At 37.7% G+C, this 12323-nt stretch overlaps 1 protein-coding gene across 3 annotated transcripts in view; it reads left to right on the forward strand.

Moving 5' to 3' along the window:
* Pbx3 (PBX homeobox 3) overlaps positions 1–12323 on the forward strand; it is a 222134-nt gene that overhangs the window by 186380 nt on the left and 23431 nt on the right. For all 3 annotated transcript variants that reach the window (XM_090330650.1, XM_090330648.1, XM_090330649.1), the window contains exon 5: positions 1276–1411. In XM_090330650.1, the coding sequence (XP_090186776.1) occupies positions 1276–1411 (136 nt within the window). The remainder of the gene's footprint in view (positions 1–1275; positions 1412–12323) is intronic.

Here is a 12323-nt window from a genome sequence, read left to right on the forward strand (position 1 = left end):
TCACAGTTGAGAACATTGTTACAATTGTTTCCTACCAAGTATTAAGAAAATTATGTAGTATTTTCTAGTCATGAAATTTTCTTTTTTATTTAGATTTTTTATTGTAATTAATAGAAGGGTTACATTATATCCACCAGATAGAAGGTGCATTACTTCATAAACATTGATTCCCTTTCTCATGACATGGTCCCCATTTCCTTCCCCCCTCCCCCCAGTCATGAAATTTTCTAATGTGAAATCTGAAAGTTGCTTAATTCCTTAAGATGTTACTAAGAACAACAAATATAAATGAAATATTTGCTACTTTAAATGTTCATAAATCATGGATTGTCTGGTGCTCCGCCATTTCAGCACCATCAAAATTTTTCTCCTCTACTCTAGTCCATCTCTGCATGGAGATTTTAAACTCCATCCAGACAGTTGCTGAAGGAGAAAAACCCCAGAAGTGGTTGCTGAAGTAGTTCAAGGAAATCTATTTCTCTTCTGTCTTCCTCACCCACTCCACATCCAGTCCAACAGTTCTATTGCTTTACTTTCTTGATGTAAGTTGAATCATTTCTTTGACTCTCATAATATCTTCCTGGGTACAGTCATCTTCAGTGTGACTAGTGCATTTCCATAAATGATCCTTAACCTTGTATGCCCTCCTCCAACTCTTTTCCATAGCTAAAATGATATTTTAAAAACGTGACAATTTAAAACCTTTAATGGCTTCCTATTGCACTTGGACTAAAACCCACTAAGCCTCTATCATCTGGCCCTCTCCCTCCTTCCAGACTAATCTCATACTCTCCCTACCTACCCTTCTCTATATTCTAGCCTCCTCAATCCTTCTCTGGTCCAGGACCATTTCCTCTGCCCTGTTTTCTTTTGCTCTTTGTCTCTACACTCTAACTCCTATACATTTCTAGTCTTATTCCTCAAGGAAATATTTCTTCACTCTATAGCCTCTATGTCTATAGGCTCTATGTGAATTTGGGGGCCTTTCAATCCCTGTGGATCTTCATTGAATACCTAAAACAAATCGATTAATAAATATTTGCTGAATAAACTAAAGAATAAAATAGGCTATTCCTCACATTCTAGTACTTTTCTTAGTGATGCACTATCATAAAATATATTGGCTACTGCTCTATAGAATGCCTAGAGCATAACAGAATATTAGAGTGATAAATTATACCCTAAGGGTGTTTAAAAATGGAAGTCTACTTTTTATGTAATTCTAATTTGTTTAATGCTGATTATAACTGTGATTTTTTCCCATTGTTATCATAGACGGAAAAGGCGTAACTTCAGTAAACAAGCTACAGAAATCTTGAATGAATATTTTTATTCACACCTCAGCAATCCCTACCCCAGTGAAGAAGCCAAAGAGGAGCTGGCCAAGAAATGCAGCATCACAGTGTCACAGGTGGGAAAGGCCCTTATGAGTGTGTTTGCTCTACTCTGAAACCTGTTCCTTATTTCAAGTCTCCTCATCCGATATTGTGTCAACTTACCCTATTATCAAAAAAGAGAAAATCCAGGTATTTCACATCGCTATGCAAAATTTTAAAATTCAGATAATTAAAAAAAAACACACTGAAGTGGCTAGGAATCAAGATTCTATTCCCTTCCTCTTCCCCAGTATAAATCTTATGTAGTCATGGCACAAATGTGCCATGGGGAGAGACAGTTTACACTTAAGTAACTCCAATAATGCCATGTGTAGTCCTGGCTTTCTTGTCTTAGATGACTGGCCTAAGCTTCTACCTATGAGAAACTCATTTATTTGTTGCCGAAAGGAAATTTAATATAACTCTTTGGTGAAAGCTTGGAGGAATTCACTGAGCCCATTCTTGGTAAGTATATTCTAACATTTGAGTTCCAAGGATCTTTTCAGTTTTCCTTCCTTGTTATTGATTAAACAGAAAAATTAATTCATGACAGCCAGAGTTGTTTATATTTTATTATTTATTATTATTATTATTTTTATCAGTTAGGCTTAAACTCAGGGCCTGCTTGCTATCCCTGTGCTTTTTTAAAAATACTCAAGTCTAGGGCCAGGAGTTTGGCCTAGTGGTAGAGTGCTTACCTAGCATGCATGAAGACCCAAGTTCAATTCCTTGGTACCACATGCATAGAAAAAAGCTGGAAGTGGTGCTGAGGCTTCAGTGGTAGAGCTCCAACCTTGAGAAAGTCCAAAGACAGTGCTCAAGCCCTGAGCTAAAGCCCAAGACTGGCAAAAACAAAAAACAAAAAAACCCCTCAAGTCTAGTGCTTTACCCCACTGAGTCACAGTGCCACTTCGGGTTTTCTGGTGGTCAATTGGAGGTAAGAGGTCTCACAGACTTTTCTTCTTGGGCTGGCTTTGAACCACAATCCTCAGATCTCATCCTCCTGAGTAGTTAGAATTACAGGCATAAGCCACTGGCACATAGTAAGGTTGTTTTGTTGTTGTTGTTGTTGTTTTTTGAATGTCCATTTGTAATCATTTATGACCCTGAAGTCTGTTTGCATCTTCTTTTAACAATGATAAATTTTAATTTTATTCAAATTAGCTGGCATTTATATTGAGGACTAGATATACGAATCACTACTCCTCCTTAAAATGTAATTACAGTCAGGTCTGTCCATTGGAGAAAAATTGCAACATGCACTGACTTTTGTCATTATTTGCTGATCAATATAATATGACAATTATTTATATAACATTTAGATTGTGTCAGATATTATAAGTAATCTACAGATTATTTAAATATACAGAAGGATTGCTGGAATACCGAGAGATGAATATGTCATACTGACTACTTCAAAAATACAATTTTATCCTAATATACATATTTTTATTTGTAGATTGACAGCATTTCTTTATGGCATGCAGAATGATAGTTTACCAACCAGTTCTTTTTTTCTTTTTTTTTTTTTTTTGCTAGTCTTGAGGCTTGAACTCAGGGCCTGTGCACTGTCCTTGGGCTTTTCTCAAGGCTAGACCTCTACCTCTAAGCCACACCACCACTTCTGGCTTTTTCTGTGTATATGACATGGAGGAATCAAACCCAGGGCTTTGTACATGCTAGTCAAGCACTCTACCACTAGGCTATGCTTCCAGTCCCTCCCAGCCTGTTCTTATACTAGAAATTAAGGGAAAGCTGACTGACAGAAAAGTCAGTGTTCCTTAGGGAACAGATGACCAAAATTTGAAAGTAGTATCTAAATAAATGTCGTACCAAGCCATGAGAAAGGGTATCAATGTATTTGAAGTAATGTACCTTCTATCTGGTGAATATAATGTAAATCTTCTATTAAATACAATAAAAATATATAGAAAAAAAGAATTTTTAAAATGAAGAAATGTTCATGAGAGCTGGAAGCTCTCCACTGAAAATAACCCTTTTACTGCTACCAGATACACCATGTATATGTGAACATACACTCTTCCTATTTGTCACAGAATATTAAAAAAGGATTTGTGGGCTTAGATCATGAAATGAAACTTCCTTATTTATAAAGAAATAAAATCATTATGCACAGTAAAAAGAAAATAAATGTTCTTACTATACTTTTCCTGTGCAACATACTAAAAATCCTTTCAGATTCCAATGAAAGTCATGGATCCTGTGTTTAGTCATTAGTAGAAATCTATATTGTTATAACTACTTCAGAAAACTCTTTGCGATGGTGGTAGAAATTGGAATCTACTTATCTGTACCATTCAAACTGCAGTTTCACCTAAGTATTAAGTTTCAGCTCTCAGTGAAATTGGAAAATGTCTTATTTGTTCATATCAAGACCTTGGAAAAAGCATTCATAGTAACATTATTTGAAAAGCAGGTAAACATACTGTGGAATAATCTCATGATGGAGCATGATACAATAGTGAAAAAGAATAGTTTACAGCTACATACACCAACTCTAGTGAATCCTAGAAACACTACATCAGTCAAAACTGCAAATTACTAAAATACATAGTATAATACCATTTTTATGAAGTATTGATGACACATGGGTAAATAAAAATTATAGAAAGAAAAAAAAAGAATCAAGTAAAATAATTTCAGGAAAGAAAATTCCAGGACTTTTAGTAGTATTGATAGTATATTTCTTTCGAAGGTTTACAGGGATTCATTTCATTATTGTACACTATAATTATAAACTACGTGTATGTCAGGGACATCTTTTTGTCAACGATTAAGTCTGAGAAACACAATTGTTAAAAGACTAATTCCATTTGCTTGTTTAACAAATTCTTGGGGGGTTTTCTCGTTTCTACCCCTCCCCCAATTCTTGTGTACACATGCATGTACACACACCCTGTCTCTACCCTCCTCCACTCAGTAAATAACTTATAATATCTATAGTGGGCAGATACCAAGCTAGACATAAAAGAGATACCTATGAACATAACTGGCAGAACTCTTGCCCTATCTAGTAGAAATGTGTACATATTTTCACCAAAAGATATGTACAAGAATATCCCTAACACTAGTGTTCACAGTAGCCAAGACTAAAAACAATGCAAATGTCCACCAACAGGAAAATAGTAATTTTTATGTATATTTTTGAAAAATTATTCAACAATGAGGTTGAACAAATTACAACATAGTATACTTGTATAACCCCCCAAAAATTATAATTCCATTTGTGAAAAGTTCAAAAAAAGCCAAAATTTAACCGAAGAGATTGGAAGTAAGGATAGTAGTTACATTAGTTACCTTGAAGCAGTGGTGATTGAAAGAAAGTATGTTTGCTGATCTAAGTGTGGGTTTCTTGGATATGTTTGTTTCATAAAAAATAATCAAACTCTCCTTTTATCCTGTATGCTCCTTTTTTTGTATATGTATGCATGTACACACACTTCTTTTTTGGTTAGCCATGAGCTTTGAAGTGGGGGCCTAAGTTTTTGCTCTACCACTTACAGCCACAGCACAACTTCTCGTTTTTGAGTGGTTAGTTGGAAATAAGAGTCTCATGGGGACTCTTCTGCCCAGGCTGGCTTTGAACCATGATCCTAAGATCTCAGCCTCCTGAGTAGCTAGGATTATAGGTGAGAGCTACCAGTATCTGGCTTACATACATCTAATTTGTATTGGTGCTGGGGATTGAACTCAAGACCTAGTCTCTGTCCCTGGGGCTAATGCTCTACTACTTCAGCCGCCACTCCACAACTGGCTTTCTTTTGGTTAATTGAAAATAAGAGTCTCACAGACATTTGGGCTAGTCTTGAATTGCAGTCCTCAGATTTCAGCTTCCTAAGTAGCTAGAATTACAGGCATGAATCACTAGTACCTGACTGTACGCTTACTCTTTTTTTATGGTAATGGAGTTTGACTCAGGGCCTCATACTTACGAGGCAGGCTCTCTACCACTTAAACCAGCCCTAGTCCTTTCTTGGTTATTTATTTCTCATATAACAGTTTTGCCTAGCCAGTTGGATTTTAATCTCCCATTTGCATCTCCTATATAACCAAGAGCACCAGCTTATTGGTTGAGATGGGATCTCACTGACATTTTCCTGGGTTAGCCTTGGGCCACCGTAACCTTACTTATACCTCTCACATAGTTAAGAGTGTTGCCATGACTGGCTTACTGATTGAGATAGCATCTCACTTTTGGCCAGTCTGAACTTCCTTCTTCCAGATTTCTGCCTTTCCTAGTAATGGATTCTAGACATGAGATACTGAACCCAACCCTATATATGTCCTTAAGTTTATGAGTTTTTATGGGAAAATACAGATAGATTTTTAAAAAGTAAATGAGAGAGTAAATTAGAAAATGATAGATATAGTGAAGGAGCAAGGTAGAAAAATAGAAGATCAGGGCTGCAGTGTTAATAATAGGGTGGTAAAGATCAAAAAGGATGAACCAGCAAGCCCTATGTATTTTGGGCAAAAGGAAAAAGTAGAAAGTAAAAGCAGCCTTGGCCAGGAGGTGAATAGGAGACAATCAAAGAGATTCACGTTTCATGGGCCACAGAGGTAACTTAAGCTTTTACTAGGAATGGAAGACTGACAATCCAACCTAAGTTTTAAAATGCTTATCATGGTAGCTGCATTGTCAGTAGACTAACGGAGGCAAAGAATAGTAGACAACACCAGCCTGCATCTATTTCTGGTAACCTGGGCAGGAGATGCTGACTGCTTAGACCAGAGTGTTAAGTGGTGGAGGTGATGGATAGACTGTAAACAAACACCCCAGAGGGTCCTCCATGCTCCAATAGAAGGATGTAGGATGTGAGAGAAAAAGACCTAGGGGCCGAGCACAGGTGGCTCACGCCTGTAATCGTAGCAACTCTGGAGGCTGATATCTGAAGACTATAGTTCAAAGTCAGCCCTGGCAGGAAAGTCTATGGGACTCTTATCTCCAATTATTCACCAGAAAACCAAAAGTGCTGTGGCTTTAAGTGGTAGAGCTCTCCTTAGGCAAAAAGAGCTCAGGCCCAGGCCCTGAGTTCTTCAAGTACCAGGACTGACAAAAAAAAAAAGTGATGACTGTAACTCCTTTGGGGTTAACATGTATGTAATACTTCAGTACATGAGTTAATACTACAGTACATGAGTTAACATGTAATACTTCAGGTTTTCATTATGTGTAAATAGGCATGGATAAGTGAATGTTTTATAATTATTAATCTTACAATAATTTGTAACAATATATTATAAACATCTTAATATAGAATTGTATCTGATTTCTTTTTGTTTGTTTCTTTTTTTTTTTTTGGTGGGTCATGGGACTTGGGCTTGAGTATTGTCCCGAGCTCTTCCCACTTCCCATTTTCTAGAGGTTAATTGGAGATAAGAGTCTTGGTCCTTTTATGCCTGGGCTGGCTTTGAACCTTGATCCAGAGATCTCAGCCTCTTGAGTAGCTAGAATTACAGGCATGAGACACCTCACTGGCTTGTATCTGATTTCTTAAGGCTCAGTTTGGTTAAGCTGGAGATTCCCCTTTTACATAACAACTGGAAAACTGATAAAGGAAGAAATTACTTCAAGTGTTATATTCATACTTAAATTGTCACATATTCTTAATTATTGGAGCAGATATGAACATGCTTTTACTTTTTGAAACGGACCTAACTTACATTGATTATTCAAGTTACTAAGCCACAAAGAAAATTTTAAATTTGAATGACTAACCCTACCTTCTCTGCTAGGTGTTTTTAGAATGAAGAATGTTAATTCTTTATTGCTATGTCTTTATTGCTTTATTTAATTGAAATGTAAGGTAAAGGATAGGGTGGATTTTTAAAATTTTTATTTTACTTTTGGGGGGCCAGACCTGAAGCTTGAACTCAGGACCTGAGTACTTTCCTGGGGCTTTTTTTCCTCAAGGCTAGTGGTTGCCACTTGAGCCACAGCACCATTTCCAGCTTTTTTCTATGTATGAATTACTGAGGAATCAAACCCAGGTCTTCATGCATGCTAGGCAAGCACTCTACTACTAGGCCAAACTCCTGGCTGGATTTTTTTTTTTTTTTTAACTGAGGAGAACCTGAAATGGCAGAGGTTAAAATGACAACCTAAGACTTAGGTCTTCAGCTAAGCACCAGTGACTCGAACCTATAATCCTTACTACTCAGGAGGCTGAAATCTAGATAGAGACTCAGCAAAAAAGCTGGGCTGAAGGTGTGGCCTAAGTAGAAAAGCACCAGCCATATAGACAGTGGAGCAAGCCCCTGAACTCAAACCTCAGCAAAACCTCATACATACATACATACATACATACATACATGCTTTCATTCAGCTACCACTTCAGAGCCTTTAAAGTACTGTACAAAACCTGCTTTTATTAAAAGAAGCCCACTGTGCATGTAATTCTTACAGATGAGAAATTAGAGAAATAACTTGACAAAGAGTTGTTTCAAGCTTAGGAGTAGCAGTTCTGGGGGCTCTTACCCAGAGATTCCTGATAAAAAGAAAGAAGATAAAAATTTTACTTTTGTTCCTTCAAGATTTCAGTATGGCTCATCCATTCCAGGGGTCTAGTTTATTCAGTACAGGCATGGGCTTACATCACTAGGGCTGCATCATTTTCCTCTTAAGCTACTGTTGAGACTAGGCTAGTTTGTAGTCTGAGGTCTCCTTACTCATTAAACTACTTAGTTCAAAGCAGTGAATAGTCAGTAAGCTAATTAAAGTTTGTAAGTAAGATTTCCTTATTAAAAAATCTATTAAAATAAGAAGAAAACTGTTAAAATAATAATTAGAGCCTGGGGGGGGATGGCTATCAGATTACAGTATCTGTTTCAGCTGTCCATACAGGCCTTTTCAGTTACTTTGGCAGCAGTGAGAGGCAGAAGTGGATTTCTGCTTTAAGTGCAGTTGGTAAACACATTGAAGGAAAACAGCAGCTATTTTGCTGAACTGGTTCTTTTACACCATCTTTGAAGATAACTAAAAATCTTTTGTTCTGAAAGCTCCCATTTTGTGTCTTAGTAGAAGCATAAGGTATAGGTGTAAAAGTGAGATGCTATAATACATAGTGTAGATCCTGACACACGTGCAAGATCTATACAAAGTGGTAGCAGCCTCTGATTGGTGGTGGTGGTGAAGAGTGGTGGTCATTCTCTATGAGCAGTGTGACTGATTAGCGTGGTCTTTTGCTCCTGTAATGCGTGTCAGGTATGTTATTGTAGAGTGGACTTTTTCTAAGGGAATCCCTTACTCTTTTGATGGTGGTACCTGATCTAAGGATAGCAGGATGATTTCCACATTTGATTGTGTTTTCTGAGTTTTCCTGTTCCCAGAGGAAATTTTCATCAGAACTGTGCAGACTCAGTTTTTGCCTCTTTTTGCCCAGCCCTCCCATCCAAAAGAGTCTCTCCATCACTGCTTGTCACCTTTCCATTGCCTTGCCTCTGAGAGACTTATCAAGCTAGTAGTCTAATCTATAAGACAAAGTCCCTGCAAAAACCAGATGGCACACTCAAATTAGAATAACATGAGCAGAATTTAATAAAGTGAGTATCTTCAAAACTGTGGGTCAAGTATAGTGATACCACAATTATAATGTTGGCATGGGGTTCTGTTACTACCCCTTAGCCCCAAGAGATGTAGGAAGGATTTTCTCTGAGACTGAGATAATTTATGTGGAAAAGCCAATAATGAGGCTGAGAGAAAAAAAAAAAAAGCAACTTTATAGTAAGGAAGTCAGTGGAGCAAATACTTAGAGACCTCACTTTGCTTCCTTTCTCTTGCTTCCACCATGCAAGCCTGAGGCACTCAAGCCTCCTGGGCCCTCTGCCTGGTGGAGAGCAAAGAGGGAGGAGTAAACAGTAGACAGTGTAGCCCAAAGGCAAAGTCTCTGCATCGGGTTCTTCCCTTAAGCCTTCTCACTTCCTGCTGAGTTGATTCTGAATTGTTCCTACTATAGAGTCTTCTCCAGAGATGTTCTTGAACTTTTCTGCATAAATTGTTACAATAAAGATGATGTACAGAAGACTTACAGTTACACAAGTCAGGTGAAGAGTACATTTGTTTTTGGAGTTGTGTGTACTTGACTGCATTTTTTATTTCTCTCCTCTCTCTCTCTCTCTCTCTATCTCTCTATCTCTCTATCTCTCTATCTCTCTATCTCTCTTCTTTTTTTTTTCTTTTTTGCCAGTTGTGGGGCTTGAACTCAGGGCCTAAGCACTGTTGTTGGACTTTTCTCAAGGACAAAGCTCTACCACTTGAGCCATAATACCACTTCCAGCTTTTTTCTGTGTACGTGGTACTGAGGAATCGAACCCCGGTCTTCTTGCCTGCTAGGCAAGCAACTCTACCACTAGGCCAAACTCCTGGCCCTCTTTCTTTTTGCCAGTCCTGGGGCTTGAACTTGGGGCCTGAACTTGGGGCCTGAGCACTATCCTTGGACTTTCTCATGGCTAGAGCTCTACCACTTGAGCCACAGCACCACTTCTGGCTTTTTTTCTGTGTGTGTGGTACAGAGGAATGGAACCCAGGCCTTCACGCATGCTAGGCAAGCACTCTAGCACTAGGCCAAACTCAAGACCTTTGTCCCTCTGTTTCTATGCCTCTTCTTACACACCCAAAGACTTAAAAGTGAGAAAAAAAGGGGAGGGGGACAAAAAGAAAAGAAAACAAAAATTGAAAAAAATTGTTTCCATTTCCTAGAGTGTATATACCATATGTATATGTATATGTGTGTGTATATATATATATATATATATAATTTTTTGTGGGGGGGGGTCATGGGGCTTGAACTGGGCCTGGGTGCTGAACTTGAGCTCTTCAGCTCAAGGCTACTGTCCTACCCTTGAGCCAAGCACCATTTTTTTTGTTGTTTTGTTTTCTTAAGATTAATTGGAGATGAGTCTCGGGTCCTTTTGTGCCTGGGCTGGCTTTGTATCTTGATCCTCAGATCTCAGCCTCCTGAGTAGCTAGGATTATAGATGTGAGCTACCACACCCAGCTCTATATTATTTTAGATGATCAGATGCATTGTGCCTTTCTGTTTTCTCCCAAGAGTATCCTCCTTTATCCTGTCCTGTTGGCCAGTTATTCTGTCTTGTGTCTTCTGTCTGCTATGTGAAGAGTACATTATTTTTCTAAAGCGAATATGGGTTTTGAGAATGGAAACTATGAGCAAAATAGTAAATTAATTTGTTCCAGCCAAAGACATTCATTAGGATTTGGGGCTATTTTAACATTTTAATAGGTACTGAATGTTTATTATATAATAAACACTGTATCTTGCACTGTACAAGGAAGAGTGAATAAGATTGTGTTCAACTTGAAAAATGTCAGATTTCTTAAGATATAGCCATATTATTACAGAAAACAAAGGTACTTAAGAGTGTCCAGGTGCACAGGGGTGCCATATACAGCATACAATGAGAGGAGGGGCTCACTTCCTGCCCATAGGATCATGAAAGTTCTCTATGGTAATATCATATAGGGAGCCTGAAAAAGGATGACTAAGATTTCCCCAGGAAGAAAGTAGAGAGGAAGGAATGTAGTCAAAGGATGGAAACAAGCCAGAGCCTGCTCTGTTATATGTTCTAAGAGTTGAAATATGACTAGAGTTAAGGTTCTGAAGTCTCCGACCATACTGGACACAAATCCTGTTCCTCCTAATTTCATTATTTCTGTGATCCTAGGTGAATAATTTCACCTCACTCTGCCTCCTTTTTCTTTTCATATGTATTTTAAAAAATAGCATGTTGTTCAGGAATGGGTAATGATTCAAAAAGAAATGTACTTATTATCTGACTTATGTAACTGTAACGCCTGTATATATCACCTTTATAACGCAACTGTTTTTAAGAAATTTTTTAAAAATATCATGTTCTTCATAGGATCTTGGACTTTACCATGAGGGTAGGACATGTAAAGTACCTAGTAGACTGTTTTACCATTGAGAAACAATGGTGCTAAGTAATTATCCTATTTTTCCTGCTTGAGATTCTCTATCCTTCCCCTCCTACATCTAAGCATCTTACTAATTTCTGCTTCTTCAAAGCTCACTTCTAAGATGAGTTCTTCAAGAAAGTATTCCTTGATGCCTAGTTTATATCCATTATGTAGTCTCATAGTTTCTTTTCCTTAATAGAACTGACCACAATTATTCTTAGGAATGAACTGTTGAACATCAAATTGCTGTTTATTTGGTAGCATATCTTTTTTTTTTTTTTTAGGAGGGTAAGTGGTACTTTGGTTTGAACTCAGGGTCTTGTGCTTATTAAGCAGTGACTCTACCTCTAGCCCTTTCAGCTTTAGATTAGTTTAGTTTTTTTTTTTTTATGTTGTTGTTTTTTACAGTAGGGCGTGTGCTAGCCTAGACTTTAATCCTTTTATTTATGCTTCCCAAGTAGCTGGGATGACAGGCCTGCACCATCATGCCCAGCTTTTATTGTTTGAGATGGTGTCTCATGAACATTTTATATAGGATAGCCTTGTATCATAATCCTCCCAATCTCTGCTTCCCGTGTAGCTTAGAGTGTGTGCATGACTTACTATGTCTAGTTCTCAATATTCTTTTTGTTTTCAGTAAATTTTTATTAGTGAACATCAGTAATACAAGGAGATTTCATTGTGTCAATTTTATAGAGCCATACAGTGAACTTTGAACAAGCTCATCACTTCTATTATGCGTCCTTAAACTTTTTCCCCTTTTTCAGATAGTGTTTATCAGTTTTCATTATGTTGGTGTTCATATATACATACATACATACATACACTTGCACGCACGAGCACACACACACACACACACACACACACACAAGTGAGCATGCCCTTTGGTCCTCGTCACAACCACCTGTGCCCATTTCTTTTCCCCTTTCTTTTATCTCCCTTACTCTTTATTACTCATATCCCATGAATATTCTTATGGAAAGAGTAGC

The sequence above is a fragment of the Megascapheus bottae genome, chromosome 3, assembly GCF_031878675.1.
Source record: "Megascapheus bottae isolate mThoBot1 chromosome 3, mThoBot2.hap1, whole genome shotgun sequence".
Lineage (NCBI taxonomy): Eukaryota > Metazoa > Chordata > Mammalia > Rodentia > Geomyidae > Megascapheus > Megascapheus bottae.